This window comes from Cervus canadensis, chromosome 2, assembly GCF_019320065.1.
Source record: "Cervus canadensis isolate Bull #8, Minnesota chromosome 2, ASM1932006v1, whole genome shotgun sequence".
Lineage (NCBI taxonomy): Eukaryota > Metazoa > Chordata > Mammalia > Artiodactyla > Cervidae > Cervus > Cervus canadensis.
The window spans coordinates 40,984,885-41,007,351 of record NC_057387.1 but is presented as its reverse complement, the minus strand read 5'-3'; the positions used below and the strand labels follow the sequence as shown (position 1 = coordinate 41,007,351).

At 39.4% G+C, this 22,467-nt stretch overlaps 1 protein-coding gene across 6 annotated transcripts in view; it reads left to right on the top strand.

Moving 5' to 3' along the window:
* CDC14A (cell division cycle 14A) overlaps positions 1 to 20,431 on the top strand; it is a 179,831-nt gene extending 159,400 nt beyond the window's left edge. For 4 of the 6 annotated variants that reach the window (XM_043460524.1, XM_043460522.1, XM_043460525.1 and 1 more), the window contains 2 exons: positions 1,488 to 1,610; positions 2,316 to 3,814. In XM_043460524.1, the coding sequence (XP_043316459.1) occupies positions 1,488 to 1,610; positions 2,316 to 2,838 (646 nt within the window). In that variant the 3' untranslated portion in view covers positions 2,839 to 3,814. Of the gene's footprint in view, positions 1 to 1,487; positions 1,611 to 2,315; positions 3,815 to 18,447 lie in introns of those variants that run through there. The other 2 variants (XM_043460526.1, XM_043460527.1) reach the window with 1 other exon arrangement.
* Positions 20,432 to 22,467: the final 2,036 nt, after the last annotated feature.

The following is a 22,467-nucleotide window of genomic DNA, read 5'->3' as shown; positions in this document are numbered from 1 at the left end:
ATGAAAGGAAGAGTCTACAAGTAAAGCAGCTTTTCTGTAGCAGATAGGAAAAAGAGTCCCTCTTCATTAAAATATCTGTCCAGGACAAAACAGATTTGGTATTAAAACCATGCCTGGGCCTTGACTGTCCAGACTTGAGTCAATTTTCCCTCTTTGTTCACTCAGCAAACATTTACTGAGGACCTGCTCTGAGTCTGGCACTGTGCTAATCACTGGGAATTGAAGTGAGAGAAAGTTCTTTGCTCCTGATGGAGCTTATTTTGAGGAAAGTAGACAGTACCAAACAATTCAAGATGGTATAAGAGCTATGATTTACTGTGAGGATATATGATGAAACTGCATGCTGACTCCACCTGGGAATTCAGTGAAGGCTTGCTGTAAGACGTAGCAGCTGATTGGACTATTATGAAAGGCTAAGCAATAGGAGTGAGGCAGATGGCAATGGAAGAGAAAAGTATGTGTGGGGGTGAGGTAAGGGCAGGGAAAATAGTGTATGTAAACTGGGCAGGGGTATTGATGTCATCCATCCAGGTATCTCAGGGCATTTTATGTAGCTGGAATAGAGGAATTGGTGGAAATGTGTGGAGAATTGGAAAATACCAGATTTCAGAGGGTTTTATAAGCCAAGCCAGGAAGTTTAGCCTTTCTGGGCACTGGGGAAAGATAAAATGGTTTAAATAGTGAAGGAAGGAAGTGAAGTAGTTCAGTTGTGTCTGCCTCTTTGCGACCCCCTGGACTGTAGCCTACCAGGCTCCTCCCTCCATGGAATTCTCTAGGCAAGAATACTGGAATGGGTTGCCATTTCCTTCTCCAGGGGATCTTCCTGACCCAGGGATTGAACCTGGGTCTCCCACATTGCGGGCAGATGCTTTAACCTCTGAGCCACCAGAGAAACCCTTAAATAGTAAAACTACATGATTAGATATCTTAGATTTTGCTAGAGGCTGTTCAGAAGATGAGTTTCAAGGAACAAGATTAAAAGGGGCTACTAGGAGTAAGGATAAGAAATAATGATGCTTACCCTGGGCAGCTGCAGACTGGAAAGGAGAGGAGAGATTTAAAATATAGAGAAGTAGAATCTAAGGACTCGGGAGGGATGAACACCAGTCCAAGGGAGGGAAATGACCAAGGATGGCAGGATCATGGTTACCACGGGACTTTGGTTCCTGCGTTTAAATCCCAGCTCTGCCTCTTCTTATTCGCTGAGAGGCTTTGAATGAGGAGCTTTTGCTCCTCCCGTTTCCTGACTTGCAAAGTGCAGTCTTCGCTCCCTCATAGGGTTGTTGTCAGGATGAGCTGAGTTAATGCCTGTAAGGTCTTAGGTGAGCACCCAGCACAGAGTGAGGGCTGCGTCAGTTTTGGCTGCTGTTATTAGGACCTGACCTGATCTCTTTTAACATTTGTTAGTTTACTTTGTCCTAGTCGATGACTGAATGTTACGATAACACGGTTCCTGTGTGATTCTTTGCCCATTTTCCCCCACAAAGATTGAGTTCTTCCCCACAAGGATCTGCATCTACTTTGAAGACCTCGAAAGTGGCTTTGTCCCCTTCTGCGATGGCCAAGAGGATAAACAGAGGCCCTGTATCCTCAGGCGCCAGTGTAAGAAGGTAATTTTTCTCTCTTCTCCCGAGGCACTGCAGGAGGAAAGGGAAGGCCGCAGCGACTGCAAGTTTGTCTGAAGTTTGTCAGAGGAGGAGACGGGAGGGTGGGGAGGGGAACCACCAAAGGCTCTGTGACCCCCTAGGCTTCTGTTCCTGTCTTGAATTGTGGGGAGGCCATGGAGGGAATGCCATCCAACATGCCCTTCCACAGCAGGCCTACCGTGATCCCGGGAATGGCGTTCAGTTGCACAGACTGATATTATATGATACTGTTGTCCCCTCCCTGATGCACAGGGGCAGAACTCAACTGGGCAGGGATGTTTGATGCAGTCATAGGATTGAATATATATTAATAGAAGTTACATCTTGTACTTAGGGCTGCTCTGTGCTCTCCCCTTACACAGTCCTATTCATTTACTTCCTGCCTCAGGGCAGAGAGAACCCCCACATATTCTATTTCGGGATCTCTGGTCAAAGTGAGTCTGGTCTAGATTCTTAACTGATTTTGACAGAGGAAGTTGCCATGTATAACTGAAGACCACATATTATAAGATCACCAGGAACTATTCTGTCACCATTTGCATTGATCCGAACTGTCTGCATCGCCTTCCCTGAATGTTCTGATTGATGGGTTCTAGAAACTTGAACTCTGCATGAGTATACATGTCTGTCTGTGTCCTCCCTGCCCCCCTACCTGTGTTTTTCGTTCAGCTTTTCCATCAACTCCCGGCTAGCCAGTTCTCTAGGGAACTTGAATGCTGCAGCCGACGATCTAGAGAACAAAAAGACCGCATCACCCTCCAAGATGGGTTTTATCGCCAACCCGTTCACCAACCTCTTGAATGGCAGCTCCCAGCCGCCTGCCAGAAATTACCCTGAGCTCAACAACAACCAGTACAGCCGAAGTAGCAGCAGCAGCGGGAGTGCCCCAAGCAGTCAGCCGGGCCCCCACGGCGCTAAGACCACGGAGGGACACTCCACCGCCCTGCGGCCCTCCTACACCGGCCTGTCTTCCTCCTCAGCGAGATTCCTGAGCCGATCAATCCCCGTAAGTTCGCAGACACCACCTCTTGGCCCCCAGAACCCTGAACGCGACTTCTGTGCCTTGGCTGGGACCGCAAGTTCGCAGACACCTCCTCTTGGCCCTCCGAACCCTGAGCTCACCTTTTGTGCCTTGCCCTCCCAGCCAAGGCTGCCACCAAAGAAATTTAATAGCGCCAAGGAAGCCTTCTGATCTACGCCTCCCTCTGTGCGGTGAAACTGTCTCTGCACGCACATTCTGCTGGCTCCTCTTCAAGTAAATGCCAAGTTTCAACCTGGTTTTCTTTCCTCCTCCTTTTTCTTCTCCTCTTCCCTCTCCTTTGTAAGTGATATCTCTAGGAAAGGAAGCAGCTTTCATTCCCTTCATTGTGGGCACTGTTGACTTCAGTTACTTTTCAGTTTCCTTCTCCAATCACTCTGAGTATAGGGTGCAAGGTCAGGGGCTGAGTCATATGGCAGGCAGCATCTGCTGTGGTGGTGGTGGTGTCCCGGCTTTTTCTACATTGTATGTCAATGAATGTGGAGTATTTAAACATGTAACGTGCTGATGAACAGCATCTTCTCAGAAGGGACAATTTAAGCCCTGACTGTGTCACCTTCTGGCAGGAAACTGACCCAGAATTGACTAAATGGCAAATGGAGAGTGTTGATAAGGAAGGCTTATGGGTAGGTACCCGGGATGTAGGAGAGGGGAAGGCAGGGTAACAGGAAGATGTTCAAAATGAGCTCTCACTCTTCTAGAGACAGGATGAGGATCTCCATACACATTTTACCCAGGAGTTCTTCATTTCAGTCCCCGAGCCCACTTTTTAACCAGTAATCCTTGTTAGGATAAAATTTTGTTGGTTCACCCCCCTGTCAAGAATCACTTTAATCACATATGTTGATTGCTTCAAAGGGAATTGAGATCTATGTGAATGTAAGTTTTGATTCGAGAGAATGAGGACGAAATAGGAAGGGGAAGTAATCCCACACAAGGCAGCATCAGTCAGTGTTAGAATGCAGCCTCGCCTCAGGCACAGGCGAGCCCCTAGTGTTCTGGGAAGGCTGTGGTCCGGTGCCCCTCATGCCCACTGTTCTTCAAACACTTCCTCAGCCTTTATTACCCTGGGAGAGGGCTTCCCAGGTGGCATTAGTGGTAAAGATCCCACCTCCCAATGCAGGAGACATAAGAGACATGGGCTGGATCCCTGGGTCAGGAAGATGCCTTGGAGGAGGGCATGGCAACCCACTCCAGTATTGTTGCCTGGAGAATCCCATGGACCGAGGAGCCTGGCACAGACTACAGTCCATGGGGGTCTCAAAGAATCGGACATGACTGAAGTGACATTATCCTGGGGAGGTGGATCTTTGCAGGGGAGGGAAGAGGAGGAGATATGCGGGCGGCAGTGGGCCTCTCAGGGCCTTTGGTGAAAACCCATACCCCACGGTATTAGCTAAGAGGACCCACTTTCCTCATATGGCAGTTTAGAAACCACTTTCCCAATGTGAAGACGCAGTGTGTGTGAATACTCATATGTGTGTGCTTCTGTGTGTGTGTTGGACTCATTACTACGCCCATCCCTACCTCAGGCCTCTTTTCTAAGTTTTTTTTTCCCTGCTCTGTCCACCCACAGTCCTTTCTGGCACATATGATTCCCCCCATCTGATTTTATTCCCAATGATGTTTTTCAACTTTAGATTCCTATATAGATTATAGCCTCAGCCGACCCTATCCCTTAATTTGACTCTAATCCCACTGAGTTATTGATATACGTGTATCAATAAAACTTAAATCCTAGTAACTGGGATTAGATGGAAAATGAAGTGTATTTACATTTTTATAACTAGGTTTACAAGTCATGTACTTCAGAGCAGGAGTTGAGTTCAGTTGATATTTTCATGTACTGATTATGGGTCAGCCTCTTTTTTAGACCATAATATGAACCTTTCCATTTTCAGAAAAAGTGTTACACATGTAGATAATTACATGAATATCTTGCAGATTTTGTGGCGAAAGGTTTCATGTACAGTAAGTCCCCTCCATAAGAACTAGTTCCTTCTGAGAGTGCATTCACAAGTCCAGTTTGTTCTTAAGTACAACAAAGTTAGCTTAGGTACCCAACTATTAATAATGCAATCAGCTATATAGTACTGTACTGTAATAGGTTTATAATACTTTTCACACAATCATAAGAAACAAACACAAAAGATAAAACATTTTCAATTTTATAGCACCATACCTTGACAAGTGCATAGTATAGCACAACAGTACAGTACAGCTGGTATACTGGCATCAAGTAACCAGGCAAGAAAAGAATTACTGGCTGGAGGAGGGAGAGGAGATAGGAGATGGAAGACTCGAAAGATAATCAGCAATAGAAGACGGAGGGCAGGATGCAATTTCACTCATACCTTTACGTTGTTGGCACAGGTTCTGTTTCCTTGTTGGATTCAGTTCTATCTACCCTCTTGAAAAAAGCAATCCAAGATGTCTGTGTAGTAACTCTTTTTGTCTCATCATAGATGACACAGTAGCACTGGACTGCATTCTGAAGGGCTGATGCAATCTTCCTGTACTGTTGTAGGTTGGGTCCTGGCCTCAAAAACTAACAGTGCCTCCTCAAAGAAAATCTCCTTGCCATTTCCTGCATCGTGAATCTCTTCAGTTCTTCACTTACTTCTTCCTCTTGTTTCTCTTTGTCCTTTCTCTGGGCCTCCAAGTCCTGGTGCGTCTTAGCAGTACCAGCTACATCACCGCTGCTTTTATGCTTGCTTCTGGACATCCTGGGCTTGAAATAAAGATACTGTGCTACTGTACCCTGTACAGTCCTGTTCAGTAAAGTACATGAAAGGACAATCCCTTGTAGAAGATGCGTGCATGCGTGGAACAGTATGCGCCAGACTTGTGAACTAACTTACATGATTGGACATGCGAACGCACGTTTGTGTCTTTGAAAGTTCAGAACTTGAAGATTCGTATATAGGGGACTTAACTGTAATCCACACTTATAGCTGAACACTTAGCTTGGTATTTAGCTTGGTGCTCAGTTAGGAATACCTAATTGGTAGGTAGCTGAATGCCTACCAATACAAGCATTGCTAGTTTGATGAGAAGAACATTCTACTTGTTCTGGATCTCAGTTTTCCTCTTTTCTATTGGCAGTGTGGGGACTGCCTAGCTCCCATGTTGGTCCCACTAGCCACTCTGTCTATATACCTTAATTTTGGCTTCATTCCATATTTTGTTATTTTTCTTCACCTCTCCTCCTATGCCTCATCTCTCTCCTGGCCTGAAGAGAGTGACTTTCCAATAATGAAATTTAAAGTAATACTCTGTGTGGGCAGCTGCTATTCTTCCCTTTTCTCCTTCTTAAATTTGTCACCTTATTGCAAAGAAAAGCATTTATAAATAGAATTGCCAGCAGGACAGCGTTTTCCTCCCTCTCACCCTCCCAGGAAGTAAGAACAGTAGGTGTCTTATAGCCGATTTTCCTTCCTTCATGTTTGCCTAGAAAACCTCTGTGAGAGGGAGAGGTCCAAGCCCTATCCCTGCTGGCTCGCTGGCAGAAAGTCTAAATTAAGATGGAAATTCCCATTTTATGCAGAATAAAGTAGGTGGTTGAGTGTTTTTCTTTTATTGCTTCAATGCAGCTTTTGTAATTCTTACAGGTTTCTTGTCTAAATAAGATGGTCTTTCTTTCCAGTGCTTCTGAAGATGTGAGACATAGGACTATATCACTCAGCAAAAAAATGTTTTTAAATCCTCAGGTAGGGAATGAAGTCTAGATTGCAGTATCCTTCCCCTACCTTTAAGAAAGACCCAGAAACTCCTAGGGAACGGGGGTTGCCGGGTATTTAGAGGGCGTCTAATATTTTAAAAGCTGCAATTAGCATCTCTTTTGAAAGCTGCAATTGCTTCTCACTTCGTGCAGCAGTTCAGCCCCCAGAAAAACGTGGAAATGATTTCCTTGTTCTGTCATTAAATGCTTTAACACAGAAAACAAGAACAAATGTTAAGGAATCCTTATGGTTGTGACAGAATTCTGAGAAGCAGATTTTATTTTTATTTATTTGGCCTGTCTTGAGGTTTCTACTGACCAGCACAATGCACCAAGTTTCATTTTGGTTGACCTACTTACTGTAAAAAAATCAGTTTTCCCTCCCTGACATTCAGAGGAGTTTTCAAATCTTAAAAGAGTTGAAGGACGTGTGATTATGGTGTGGGTGGGGTGGAAGTATTTTATTAAATTGAAATTACTTGAGGTATCTGTCTTGAATATTTGCTCTATGTTATTTTTAAGAGACTTACCACTGAATTGTTAGTCATCTGCTTTGTCCTTGCCTGACCCTGCAAGTCTAGGTTAGGTCACCGTGCTTTCCCCGTAAGCCTTGTACACCCTGCCTTGGTCTTGATTGTGACACTCAGACTCTCACTTTGCATTCTAATCATCTGTCCACTTATCTGTATCCTCCACTACACTGTAAACTTTGTGAGAGCAGGGACGGTATCTCTGTTTTTCACTCTTTTATGCTCTGTGCCTTGCTTATAGTAGGTGCTCATCAAGTACTTCCTGAATATTATGGATGTTTGGATATTTAAATGAATGATTGTGTTAATAATTATTGCTTCCATTTTAAAGATAAATACCTTGAGGGTTTGAGAGTTTAAATATTTTGCCCTAGGTTGTACCACAAATATGTTGCAGAGCCATAATTTGCACCTGGATCACTTTGACTACAAAAAAGCATTTTCTTTTGATTATTTCATATCATATATATACCGTTTCAGTTTCAGTTCAGTTGCTCAGTCATGTCTGACTCTTTGCAACCCCATGAACCACAGCACGCCAGGTCTCCCTGTCCATCACCAACTCCCAGAGTTTACCCAAACCCATGTGTATCGAGTCGGTGATGCCATCCAACCATCTCATCCTCTGTCGTCCCCTTCTCCTCCTGCCCCCAATCCCTCCCAGCATCAGGGTCTTTTCAAATGAGTCAGCTCTTTGTGTCAGGTGGCCAAAGTATTGGAGTTTCAGCTTCAACATCAGTCCTTCCAATGAACACCCAGGACTCATCTCCTTTAGGATGGACTGGTTGGATCTCCTTGCAGTCCAAGGGACGCTCAAGAGTCTTCGCCAACACCACAGTTCAAAAGCATCAGTTCTTCAGTGCTCAGCTTTCTTCACAGTCCAACTCTCACACACATACATGACCACTGGAAAAACCATATCCTTGACTAGACGGACCTTTGTTGACAAAGGACTGTCTGCTTTTTAATATGCTGTCTAGGTTGGTCATAACTTTCCTTCCAAGGAGTAAGTGTCTTTTAATTTCAGGGCTGCAGTCACCATCTGCAGTGATTTTGGAGCCCAGAAAAATAGAGTCAGCCACTGTTTCCACTGTTTCCCCATCTATTTGCCATGAAGTAGCGTGATAGGTGTTTAAAATAGAGGGATGTAAAGGATATCTCTTTTTTTCAAGAAGGGTTAGGAAATGCTGTGAAGAAGGGGTAACATTTTAGTTGGGCTTTGGAGGATGAATAGGAGCCTTCCAGGAATCCAGTGATGAAAATATGAAGAGTAGGAATGGTCATCTCAGGCAATGGGAGCTACAAGAACAGAGGTAGAACCTTAGCACTATAGTTCTTAGGTTCTTTGGGTTCAAATCCTGTCTCTACCATTTCCTTCTGGCAAGTACTTTGGCAAGTTACTTAACCTCTCTGAGCCTCAGTAAATGGGAATAATAATAATCAGGAGCATAACTAGGTTTTGTGCATCCTAAAACTTAAACAATTTGGTGGGACCTATTTAAGATAAAGAGTACAAACAATTTTTGTAAATTTTGTAGACATGTGGCTGTGCTTTGAAAGGGGTTTGTGTACCTGTGAGGCCTTAAAACTAAAGTGGTAATGATAATCTTTGTAATAGGGTGCTTGTGATCATTAATTGAGATAAGTCATCTGAAGTAGTTTACACAGTGCGTATAGATAGTGCTCAATAATTGTAGCTATAATTTTTTTAAAGAACAATGAGTGTTTCAGTGCAGCTGAAGCTTTAGGTGGTTACCTAAAATCAGGCTGGAAAAGTAAGCTGAAGCCCAACTAGGAGATGCAGTTTGAGTTGCTGGAACTGCATTAGCAGGAGTGATTTGATCAGATCCGATTTGATGAAGATAATCCTGGCAATCGTGGGGACGGGAGCTCCTGGTAGAAACCCTGAAGGCAGGAGTCCAGTTTGAGCCCTGTCTGCTGTCCCCAGTCCATACTTCAACAACTGTCCTTCGGTGTATTCTGTGCTTTTAAATAATGACATGCATTTCAGTGCCCATAATAGTACAGATACATTAAATAATTTATGACCAACAGTTCTAACATATTTTTATTATGAATTTTAAATGGTATGTTTATTTTTATAAATGGATACTTAACTACCTGAGGAAAAATTATGGTCTTTAGGAAACATTTTTTTATAACATTTGAACATGAGGAGTTGTAAAATAAAGTGTTTTGTTATAAAAATATGTATATATATTCATGTTGGCAACAAAATTTTTTTATCACTTCTGTGTCAGGGGTTACATTAATTTTTGCTTTATGAGAAAGCCTTTTATTACAAGCTTTTATTGTATTGACCTCTAGAATATATAAACATAAGATAAGTAGTCCTATAATAAGGTTCTTTTGAAACCTGCTTTGAGTTTCGCCTATTAAAATCTTTTTTGTGACTTTTAAAATTTTCACTAAGTAGTAGCTTATACTAAGCTTTGTTATTTACTTATATATTGATCTTCAAACATTTTAAGATTAGTCTCTTAGTGATGCTTCAGATTGTGTCATGGTCATTCATTGTCTCTTGGAATTTTCCCATTCTTCTCTATTCTATTGCTTCCTCATCTTCTGTGTTGTGTTAGCCTTGCCAGTGGTTTTCCTAACTCAGTCTTTTAAAAAAATGTTAAATTAGAGGATGCTTGCTTTGCAATGTCGTGTTGGTTCCTGCTGTACCACACGGTTGATCAGCTATAAGTACACGTATATCCTCCCTCCCTTGGCCTCCCTGCCCCTCCTCCCTTATCCCCCTGCCGTGTTGTCACAGAGCGCCCAGCGAGCTCCCTGTGCTGTTTCCTGCTGGCTCTCTGTTTTACCCAGGGCAGTGTCTATCTGTCGGTGCTGCTCCTCTCAACCCATCCCACCTGCTCCTTCCCCTGCTCTGTCCACAAGTCCATTCTCTGTGTCTGCATCTCTCGTCGTGCCCTGCAAACCGATTCACCAGTCCCATTTTTCTGGATTCCATACATATGCATTAATATATGTATTTGTTTTTCTCTTTCTGACTTATTTCACTTGGTGTAACAGGCTCTGGTTCATCTACTGGTGGCATTGCTTTAAACTTGATGCAGTTTTTCCGCCCAGAAATACTAATAGTGTCAAGATCTTGAGCTCGGTCTCAGTATTGAACCACACCTTTGGCTTTCTTTCAGCATTGGTATTCTTCTGTTCCCTTCCCAGGAGACTTGGAAATGTTAGTTGACAAAGCATTGATTTGTTCTGAGGTCTGCATGGTCCCGATAATGCCTTTAAATGTGCATAGATGTTATTTAGATACACACAGTATTTGCAGATACTTCCCTCTTTCAGACCATTGTGAGCCTTCAGCCTTCTGTGATATTAAAGCGGTCATCATCTGTGTGGGCTCTGGCATCCTAGGTTCAGTCTCTGATTGAAGGTTATTAGAGTGGAAAGAAAGGATATAAAAAAATAGTGTGTTAGCTTGGCTGCTATAATAAAATACCCTAGACTAGCAGTCTATAAACAACAAGTCTATTTCTCACAATTCTGGAGGCTGAAAGTCAGAGATTGGGGGGCCAGCGTGTTCAGGTTCAGGTGAGTATTCTCTTTTGGACTGCAGACTGTCATCTTCTCCTTGTATCCTTGCGTAACTGTAAGAGGGTGACGAAGCTCTCTGAGTCCCTTTTATAAGAATGCCAATCTCATTCATGTAGTCTCTGTTCTCATCACCTAGTTACCTCCCCAAATATCTACCTCCTAATAACATCATATTGAGGAGTTTGGCTTTATTTATTTATTTTTTTTAAGATTTTTTGATGTGGACCATTTTTTAAATCTCTATTGACTTGTTTCTGTTTTATGTTTTGGATTTTGGGCTGCAAGCTATCCTAGCTCCCTGACCAGGGATCAAACCCACACTGGAAGGCAAAGTCTTAACCAGTGGACCATCAGGGAAGTCCCCAGCTTTACTCTTTAGCTGCCAAACTTCTACCAGCATTCATGACAACTGTAACATTTTTCTAATCCTTATCATCATCAGTGATTTATTGATTACCTCCTATGTACCTCACGTTGTATTAGCTGCAATGCTTATACATCATCTTCCCAACCCAGGAATCGAACCAGGGTCTCCTGCATTGCAGGCAAATTCTTTACCAACTGAGCTATGAGGGAAGCCCATCATCGTATTTATTTAACCCATAATTTACAGATGAGGAAATCAAGACTCAAAGAGGCAGTGACTTGTTCAGTCTCACAGCTGCTTCCTTAACTCCTGTGATCTTTGTTTTTATTCATTTGGAATTCCATTTCATAGACCTTCTTACTGCTTAGAGCATTGCTTCTGATATCTTGGATTCTATAAGACTCCTCTCAAACATTTACTCCCCCCTACCACTAACTCCTCCACATGACCTCTTTATGACCCCTGCCTGTTCCCTCTCTGTTTACTTCCTTCTGTAACCCACATAGTCATTTCTGCTTCCTTTTTCCAACATTCTCTTTTCCACTTGAACTTTTTTTCTGTTGCCATTTTATCACTAGCCTCCAAAATTAGATCAGTTCAACCATCTCCTATCTGTTTATAGTCTCTTCTGAGCTCTGTTGGAGAAAATCCCATGACTGTCCATTGATTCCATTTCAAATAAATTTCTAATTTACCCAGACCCTTCAGTGCTCATGATGTTTACTTGGCCTATCTTGGCTTCCTTTCCCTTCCCCACGTTTGTTGTTCTGTCACTAAGTTGTGTCCGACTCTTTGGGACCCCATGGACTGCAGCACACCAGGCTTCCTTGTCCTCTGTCTCCCAGAGTTTGCTCAGACTCGTGTCCATTGAGTCAGTGATGCCATCCAGCTGTCTTGTTCTGCGTCGTCCCCTTCTCCTCCTGCCTTCAGTCTTTCCCAGCATCAGGGTCTTTTCCAATGAGTCACTGACTGCTCCAAGACTTTTTCACATTCTTCATCAGCACAAATCCTCCAACCTCCAGAGGCTGAGAACATATAATTTTTCAGGAATAATTCCCCTTAACTGTCCTCTTAACTACCTCAAAGTATAGCTGCGTCTGACTTGTCCTTTTATTCCTTTTCAAAAACAGAAGCTCTACTCTTTTTCAGTGGTAACTCCACGAACCTGAAGTGTTCTTTGCAGACTGTTTCTGGGAGTTGGCCTGTCCACACCCTTGCTCTCTTATATCTTCAGTCTCTTGCACCCTGTTTGCCTGTCTCTTCACCTGCAATCAGGAATAGGCCGGTCTTACCAATTGCTTCCCTCAGTTCTGCCATCTATCACACTGTCTCCTTTATGGCAAGACTTGGGCCAGAAAGGCACGTGGACCTCCTCCCCACCCTCCACCTGTTCTGGTGAGTCTTTCCCACTGGCTGCCACTGACTTCTTTAAACCAGATCTGATGATCTCTTGTCAGTTTTCATTCTTCTTAGTCTTTGTGCAGCATTTGACAGTACTGACCACCCTTTTCTCCTATTATTTTGGTCCATTTTGAGTTTTGGAGTATTATTTTCCTGTTTCTCCTCCCCTTCCCATTAAATAGTTACCTGTTTGTCTTTGTCCGCCTGCCCCTTTATGATTTTTCCCCAGTCTCTGACCTTGGTCCACTTCTCTGTGTGGGTAATCATCTCCTGAGCATTGGACTTACATTTCTACCTTCCCTTGGGCAATACTGGGGGAGAATAACATGCTCCTTCATTGGTCCTCTCCTCCTCTTATTTCCTGGCTAACTGATTATATCTTTGTACATCTAGTCATCCGAGCTAGAAATCTGGAATTGTCTTTGACACTACTTCTGCCTTTCCCTCTGCCACATCCAGCCACTAAGTCCTAGCAGTTTTCCCTTTGAAATATCTGTATTTTGTTGTCCATTCTTAGCACTGCTGCCTTCATCGAGGTCTCGTGGACTATTGAAATGGCCCTTTAAATTGCCTTCCTCTAGTTTGCTGCTGCGCTAGATTTCTGAGACAAGCTGATCAAACTATTCCTGTGTTCAGCATTGTTCGGTATCTCCACTTCACACACAGGGTCCGATCTGGACCCCTGGCCTGCCTTCGGGCACCTTCTCCATCAGTCCACGTGCCTCCCCACCGCCTCTTCTTCAGCAACTGCAGCCAGCATCCTGACTCAAGCTCTGCCTCCTGCTGAGTCCTAGCACAGGTGGTTTACTCTGCTTTTCCACCTCTCTCTGCTTGGTTTTATATTTCCTGGCCTGGCTCACTAGTTTTCTTTTTGATAAGGCATTTGTGACCCATCCAGGCAGAATACCTTTTCATCTGTTATAGGATTTTGTTCACAACCCCCTACCCCCAGACCCCGCCCCGGGTTTCCCGACCCTGAGAGAATCAGCTGTATGTGATTCTCTCTTCTGCCGGCTTTAAACTTCTCAGAGGCATCTTTGTTTTCTCAGGTTCCAAAGTATAGGAAGCGCCTAATAAATATTTATTGAACTAAACGTTGGTTAGCATATCTAGGTTCACACATGTTAAGCAGAGGGCTAATTAGGGGCCCATTATTATTGCAAGTGCAAGAAGCACTAATAGTAAGCAAACAACGTTTCAGCTTTAGCTTTAACACACAGTAATCTGAGAGTTTGTTTTTTTTCTAGAAATGTGACTTTACTAAAATAAGAGAAAATACATTTTAACCAAGCTTGCATCAATATAATTTTGGTTTTCAGATGAACTGAAAACTCATGTGATGGTTGGCTGAGTCAAGTTGGGTGTCAACAATCTGTCACCTAACAATTGAGCTCTTTATGATTGTTGAAGAGCACATATTAAGTTCCTCCAGAAAAAAGAATCTATTAAAAGTTATGTAGGAAGGTGAAAGAATAGTTGTATAGCATTTAGTTAACCAAAATCAGATTGTTAAGTCTTTGGGTCCCTGACATGCTTAGAGAACACTATAGAAAAATGCTTACACCTCTTTCAAAGCTGATTTTATCACAGAACATAGCCTTTTTGTGTTACTATGATGCCAATAAAACATTATTCAGCGGTGCTTCTGCTAGTGTGTGAAATCATCTATCAATGTGGGAATATGCATATATGGGAATACGTATATATGGAAATATAGTGTGGAAATATGTATCAATGCATACATTTTGTTTGTTGCTAACTTACAAGCACTACAACTGGAAACTGCATTGCAAAGCCATAAAAAGACCAGGAGTATAGAGGCAGTTATAGATAAACTTATTTTTACCCGGTGTTTATTTTTTTCCTCATTTGTTCACTAAATCTTAAAATATATGATACCATATTGCCAAATGTGTTTTTTCTTTTAATTATCAATTAATTATCAATGATACCATGAAAACAAATCACTTTTTAAAAATTGAGTATAGTTGATTTATTGATACAATATTGTGTTAGTTTCAGATGTATGGCAAAGTGTGAAACAAATCGCTTTTTTCCTTTGTAGGTGCTTTTTGCCTATGTAGTTAGAACTCAAACCAGGGTAACTAGTAGATTATTTTTTTCTTCCTTAAGTGACTTGGGAAAATGGGGAAATGCAAGAAAGAAGTAAGTGTGGCAAAAGCCCATGGCGATTTTGACCTACACCAGATCATAGGGTCCTTTGGTTCAAGTTGTTTGAACCTTAAGACATTATTGCACTGATTTGCTGGCAAAGACCTTAACTATAATTATTTGGTATGTTTTGCTGTTTTTGATAGTCAATTTACAGTTTTATTTGTTAACTATTTATATAGGATTTATATCTATAATTATTAGATATTTTTCTACCATGATTAGATAACTGGGCTGTTTAAAAAAGAAACTCCTCCAGAGTAGCTAAATTTTTAAAGTCACTACCTACATCTGCCAAAACAGATTAGTAGCGCATTTCCAGAACAGAACAAATTGTCTTGATCTCCTTACCTAACACTATGTTTTGCGTCAAATCCAGCTGCATTCAGAGCAAGAATTCTTGATGGAAGCTTATATTTTGACATAAAAATTTGGGGGGCTGCAATGTAAGGCAGTTTTATCCTTCATTTGCAGGCTGGATATTGCTATATTATTCGTTTACGGTATTCATACCGTAAAAATACTATATAATCATGCTAAACTTGATCTAGTCTTAACTCACTAAACCCTGTTGAACTCAATGGGCACATGAACTTGAATTTTCTATTTGAGAAATTAAAATCTCTTGGTTATTTAAATAAGTACTACTTTGTAAAATAATATTTACACCTTAGGTCTCCCTTCCTTTGTAATCATATCTTTGTCTTTGCTGAGGATTTTTTGTTGTTTTTGTATTTCAGATTGATTAGGTATCCTTATGGTAATGATAAAAATTGGCAAGGCCGAACTAAAACTTTAATCAGAATATTTAAACATGGGCGTTCTAATAAAGGAAATTTCTTTATGGACTATTACTGAGAATTCTTTTGGGTTCAGTCCTATGGAAAATAATTTAAAAATCTTATTTACAGTAATAAATAGTACATTCTGTTTTGTCTGTTAATATTTCTTTGCTTACTCTGGCTCATCCCTACTCATGATTTGTGTCAGGTGATAGAGAATGTTCAGTTGATAAGGACTGAATCACAGGACAAATGCTTAAAGTTCTTGAGGCATTTTATTGTGGAGGCTAAGACTTTGGGCTTTGTAGCCAGACTGCTGGAGTTCAAATTCCTTCCTAGTGGCGTGATCTTAGGCAAGTTGCTTTACTGTTTTGTTCCTCAGTTTCCCCATCTCTAAAATGAACTGTTCAGAGCATTTAATGAGCTAACACACATAAGATGTTTAGAATTGTGCCTAGTAGGTAGAAAGTACTCAATAAGTATCTTTTATAGAATAATTGACCTGTAGCATATCTAATTTATCAAGAATTCCAGTTAATTGTACTTTAATAAGTCCATCTTTTGAATAATAAAATCAATAATGATATTGTTTATACAGTACATGATGCATTTACATTTTTACCATAAAAATGAAAAATGCTAGTAACTGGCTATTGTGTTTTCTGGAACATTAATAGCTTTAGGATACATGTATATGTAGAAAACAAATGAACCAGATACCCTGAATACAACCCCATCATATAAACATGTGGTGCTTGAAATCTAAATGTTATTGGCACTATCGTCCCCCCAGTTAAAAGGCCTTGAAATACTAGTTATACTTTTTTCAAGTGAATAGGTCATGTAGATTTTAACAGTTCTCTTCCTTCCCTAAGTCCACTTCCATTAAGATTTTCGTTTTAGACTGAAAATGAAGAGGAGTTAACTTGTTATAAAACATTGATATCAGAATAATGTGCTAAACCTGTTTTGCAGATCTCTTATTTTTTTAACGTTATTTACACCATATAAAGAAACCATGGAATATGTTTGGTTTGGTTTGAAGAACTTTGGTATCATATTTTTATCCCACAGTACCTAATATATTCATACTACTGATGTTCAGTCATTGTTGAATGAATTAACCAGCTTGACAGAAGACTAATGAATATATACTTCATGTGAATGATTGAAATCCTTAATATTCTAGAAAATGTTTCCATTTTTCAGTTCAGTGTGTATCATGATTCCATAAGTCATGTAAATATATGTACAGACATATTTTCTCCCTGTATATTGATGCATGTATAAAACACTTTGCCCTGGAAGAAAATTAGTTTCACAAAGGTCACTTGTCTAGCATCTGTTCATTTGCTGTATCTCTATTTATTGAGAGTTGATATAACTTTAAGATACTTGCAAAAACAACTTTGTTGTAAATTTTCAAGCAATCACAGGAGCTTTATAATTTCTGTTAGTGATAACATGAGTAACTTTTCTAGTTAGAACAAAAGTGAAAGTTAAAATATTGCCAAGAAAACATTGACCAATGTATAGCCTGCATATGTGGCATTTTTGCAGCTACAAAGACCCTGTGGCTCTGCCCTCTCGGCCTACTGGCCAGATTTCAGAAGAAACTGGGATAAAGCATCTAGAAAAATGATAGTGCACTTTTAAGCTCTAAATGCTAGGTTTGGCAGCTGTTGTCTTACAAGTTAAATGGGCTTCAAGGCATTGGACCAGTTTCACTGGACTTTCTCTTTTATTCTCTCTGTGAATTCAGATATATTTACAATGTAGTACCCTAAGTCTTGATCGTCTCTCCTGTTTTGAAGCCTTTACATAAACTACATCCTGTAGTCATTTTCCCAAGCCTTTTCCTTTTTTTCCCTAATGCTCTTGACCTTTAACCTCTTTGAAACTTGCAGCCTGAGAACACACCTACCCCCACCCAACCTTCCCTTTCCACTCTGCCTAATCCTTTGCTTGTGAACAGTGTTACTCTTACTCTGTGTATATTATTGCTTAATGTTGGCACATTTGTCTTTTCACTTTATGTCTGTGTGACAGTGTGGTCTTTTGCCCTTTGAGGGCAGGGACCATAACTTTTGACTTATGGTGTTGATAGATTCTTAGGTACAATAGTAAATGGCTGTTGGTAGGATATAAAATTCACTGGGATTTTGAAGCTAATCAAAGATAGTTTGAATCCTTTTGTAAATTATTTGCAAAATGAACAGGTATTTTTTTTTTTTACTGATACCTGTACTATCAAAAAATGGACTGGTCTCAGAATTGATGACCTATTAATAAAATGCTGCAGATAAATTTGAAAAATATTTATTGGAGGAAGAGAAAAGGGCATTTGGTAGCAAATCAAGTAAGCTTTGTTTTTCTAAGGTATTTGATTAGAATCGTGCAAAAATTTTAATGTTATGTTTCTTCTAACTGTTATTTGCTGCTCAAAAATAACTGTTGGTGGATTTTTCTGTACCCCCCTATCTATCCCTGGCGTATGTCTGTTAACAGTGCATTCTGATTACATATCCCAAGCATGCTTCTTTTATATGTCGTTATCTAACGTGATGTGGGAAAAACTGTGTTTATTTTTTTGAAAGTTGCCCACTGTTTATTATGTTATGACTGCAAGACTCTTCTGCACAAAAGCTTTTTGGGTCTTAAGATCAAATTTCAAAACTAGAAGTGCTTTGTGTCCCCCTAAGTGGAAAGAATTTATAAGGTATTTACAACGTTCAAACATTCTTAAGGAGCCTTATTTTTAAATGATGGCTAATTCTACTGCATTAGAAGCATTAATATTTATTTTATATGTGTTGAATTAAAAAATATATTTCTTAAATATACTTTAATAATCTTCAGTTTAGTTGCAAATGTCATTTAATGCTTTTGAGTAAAATTCAGTAGTATTGTCTAAAGGTAGAAGTGAGTTTAATGCTACCTATCAATTTCCAAATAATACTTAATTTTTAATCACTAGTACTAAATTAGTAAGCCTTTTAAAATATAAAGTTTTCTTGTAATCACTTTACCTAATTGGATATCTCATTTTTAGCAAATCCTTTGTTTCTTTCATCTTTTTCTGTTTTTCTTAGTTTGTTTCATACATCTTTTACATAACAGATCCAAACTGCTTTGTGTTGAAGGAAGAAGCTGCATGATGTGGAGAAATTTTGTGTGTGATGGAATTTAACCTCGTTTATGTCTCTCCCCACACAGTCCCTTCAATCTGAATATGTTCATTACTAAGGCCTTGCCACTCCGGTGAAAGCTGTTCCACTCTTACACGCAGTTTCCTCATCTGGATGAGCAATGTAGAGAGAAAACAACTGCTTGCCGGAAGAATATCTCTGCCTTTTTACCTTAAATTAAAGACAGCACTCAGATAAGACCTTCATGAGACTTGAAACCAGAAAACTCTGGTTAATGACTACTCTAAATGCACTGAAACTATGTTTATGGAGATGTCAACTTTTTAAGACAGTTTTCATGTTGAATTTGGTATTTTGGAAGGTTGTTTTTAATGTATTTCGGTAATACATTCGTTATTACATTTACATGTACAGTGTTACATTATGTATGTATTGTGAACTTTAAAAGACTATTTTGATAAATTTATAAATATATAAAATTATGTAAAAACTAGACTATATTTTGACTTAGATTTTCTTGCTGTTTCCTACCAAAAATTTGTATTTTGAATTTGTTTAGTGTAGTTTTATCTACAATGAATAAATAATTCCTCTTTATTAAGAAAAAGTAAAGGAGAAAGTTTTTAGAAAGTGATTTGTATGTTTCCACTACAAATATGGCAGATCAGTTCATTCTTTTGGGAAGTCAGTCTAGCTTAAGTTTATCCAGGTTTATCTCTTAGCAAGAGTACAATTGTTTGATACAGCTTATTGAGATCATTTCTTTTCCCTTTGTTTTTGTTGCTGAGCCATTTAGTTTTGCATCTTTGGAGGTTTAAGAAAATTTAACATCCAGTTGAAGATCAAAATTCACTGAATGTTTTTCCTTGAAAGCATAGTCTTTCTCTATGAAATGACTCAACAGTCCAAATGTTTTTACTTCTTTCCTTCTCACAAAAGAATTCTTAGTCAAATTAGAATATTCTGATTTTGGTACGAGGTTTTTGCCTGTATTCACACATGGTCTGGCAAGTTTTAAATCAGCAAAGAGGATTCAAAGGATGCTGCTAAGTAGTTTTCTGTATTAATAAAGGAAACAAGTTTAAGACAGATCACAAAACCCCTGGCACACAAGCTAGCATATCTGAAACCTAACATGAAAATGAAGGGACTCCTAGGTACTTCACAGTCCTTTCACATAAGTGTAATCTTATATTTAGGGTCCAGAAGCCTGTAAACCTTTGTTTCATGGGGAGTTGGGGAGTATTAGATCCTCATTATCTTCCATGCTGCTCAAGAATGGACTACTCAGGCAGTCCAGTGGATTCATATGATGTGCTTTACTCTCAACCACTGAGTTATTTATCAGGTATTTATTAGAAGGGGGTACCTTGAGGCTGTTATACATGCTGGAGCAAAACATCTTGTTTATGTCTTACTTTTTAAAAAAGGCATTTGAATGAATGTTTGACTCAGGTTTGTTAACCTTCAAAAACTGCAGTACCAAATAATTGCACTAAACTGATGAAAAAAAAGGAATTGTTATGTTTTAGGAATCAAAAATTAAGTGGAATTAAATTGTATACCTTTTCTAAAGTTAAAATAGTAAAATATTTTGTTATGAGTTATTGTAAAAAATGATCAGTTAATTGTATAGGAAAATGATAGTATTTTTTCAAAATTATCAGTGAAAAGTAATTCAGATGATATTTGAGAAGTGGGGGAAAGGGAACCATATAGACAGTTTTAGTTCTGTGAATACTAATTGTGTGCAGCTACTAAATAATTGTAAAATTGACTACTGTAAATTTTCCATAATTATATGTGTATATTAAGTCATATGTATCTACATGGGTATGTCTTAAAATTATTTATACACATGTACATACATAGACAAATCAAGAAGAATATGTGTATAATATAGAAAGTATATAGCAAAGTGATTCTACTCCAATAATAAAGATTGACATGTATTTTGTTATGAATAGTTTACCTTTGAAAAGATATTTTGTTCTATTTTAAGGTGTAGAAGAATACACTGCTAATAAATAATAAAAGTTTTATGCAATTTACATTCTCCCTGTTTTTTGTCATTTGGATTTGGAGTATCAATGTACTGAAGTATCTTTATAATTTTACATTTAATTCACTCTACATTTAATTCACTTTTGAGTTTCTAAAAATCTCTGTTCCAGATTTTTATTGACTTTCCAGGTTGTGGCCATTCCTGAATTATGTGACAGTGAGCACAAAGAAATCTTATACTTTGAATTTCACAAGAGTCAGATAATATCCAGCCTTGTATATATAATTTTCCTTTTTGTTAATAAAACACTGTTTATTATCAGTGTTTTGGGCTTGCTTGATCATTTATGACTACTGGTCATAGGCTTCGCAGGTGGCTTAGTGGTAAAGAATCTGCGCACCAATGCAGGAGACACAGGAGACGCGGGTTCTATCCCTGGGTTGGAAAGATCCCCTGGAGGAGGAAATGGCAACCCACTACAGTATTGTTGCCTGGAAAATGTCATGGACAGAGGAGCCTGGCTGGTTACAGCCCATGGGGTCACAAAGAGTCAGACACGACATCACGCATGCACAGAACCACTGTGTTAAGCTGGTCCTGTACCCCTGAGCAACAGGAATTGCGAAATAATCAATGTTTATCAGTCATTGTTTCTTTTGAGAAAGAATAGCTATTTTTCTTAAGGGAGAAATTATAGAAATAAATTAGATATCACACACCTTGCCACTGTTGGGTCTATGCCCTGAAGAGCTGGCTTGGGAGGAAGAAGTTGCATTCTTTTTACTGGAGATATTTTATGTATTAAACTGGATCTCTTTGGGTTGTGATGTTCCTGATGTTTTTCACCTTTCTTTTATCTTCTAAAATTTTTCAGAACACATAGGAATAGTTGTGGGTGGGAAGATAGTTTCACTTCTTGAGTTGGGAATCTGCCAATTAGCTGTTCTCACAACACTGCCTGAGACATCTAGTTGGGGTACCAAGGTTGTCATGAGCCCACATCTGAGAGAAGGAGATTTCTTCTGAATTCGTGAACTTGTCTAGAAGGGCAGAAAGTCTTTTTCTACAGATATAGTGCCTATGAAAAAAAAGTAGTAGAAAAAAATCAATTAATTACAGCAGATTTCTCACCTATTGAAATCTTGAGTTCACGTGGTTTTGTTACCTTAGATATCAAATGATTTCTAAATCTCAAAATATACCTGGAGAGGCTACCCTGTTATGGATTTGGCTGTGATTTACATAACAATAGGAACATGAGTTTACCAACAGTAAGCTCTACAAATGTATTTTCAAGATTGTTCTCATTTGTATGCTTTCCTTGGTGACATGTGTTAAACCAACACTATGTTAAAAAGTTTCTACTCTTTGGGAGGAAGAAGCTCAGTGTGTAAGCTGAACAGTACCCAGTGGTGTTTTATGGCATGTAAGAAGCCTGATCTTTGCCCAAGTGCCCTCGTAAGGCAGAGTTGATGCCAGTGAAAGCCTTGCAGTGCTCTTGGCAACACTGAGCAAAGCAAGAATTTGCTCACTGCCTGTCTCCTGAGAAGATTAATTAGAGAGGTATCCAATTACAGCAGGATACAATTTACAGCATAAGAGAATATCTTTTATTTACACATAGGTTGCATAGAGGTGGCACCCATGGCAGAGAAAGGAAAGTAGAAAATAATTGCATTATTTTGAGCTGGGTTGAAATGTTAATTTATTCCCACCCAGTTCCTTCTCTATGGATTGAATTATGATAATCATCTCAAGAAGGAGAAAAATAGATTTTCTAGAGAATTTAAAACTTTTTTTTTGGTTAGTGCAAGTAGAAACTTATATCGGAAGATTGCTTTTAATGCAAAATTCAGTTATTTAGAATTGGTTTTCAATGGATGAACATAAATTATTTGATCTTTTCACTCACCATGACTTACTTTAACATCAATTGACCTTTTCACTCACCATGTCTTGCTTTAAGTTGAATACCACCAAAAAGAAGATGACTTTCATCATCACTTGCTATTTCTCATTTGGTTTGAATCAAGTTGATCAAAGCTTTATTGAGAAGGTGGATCACAAGTGAAAAATGAGTTA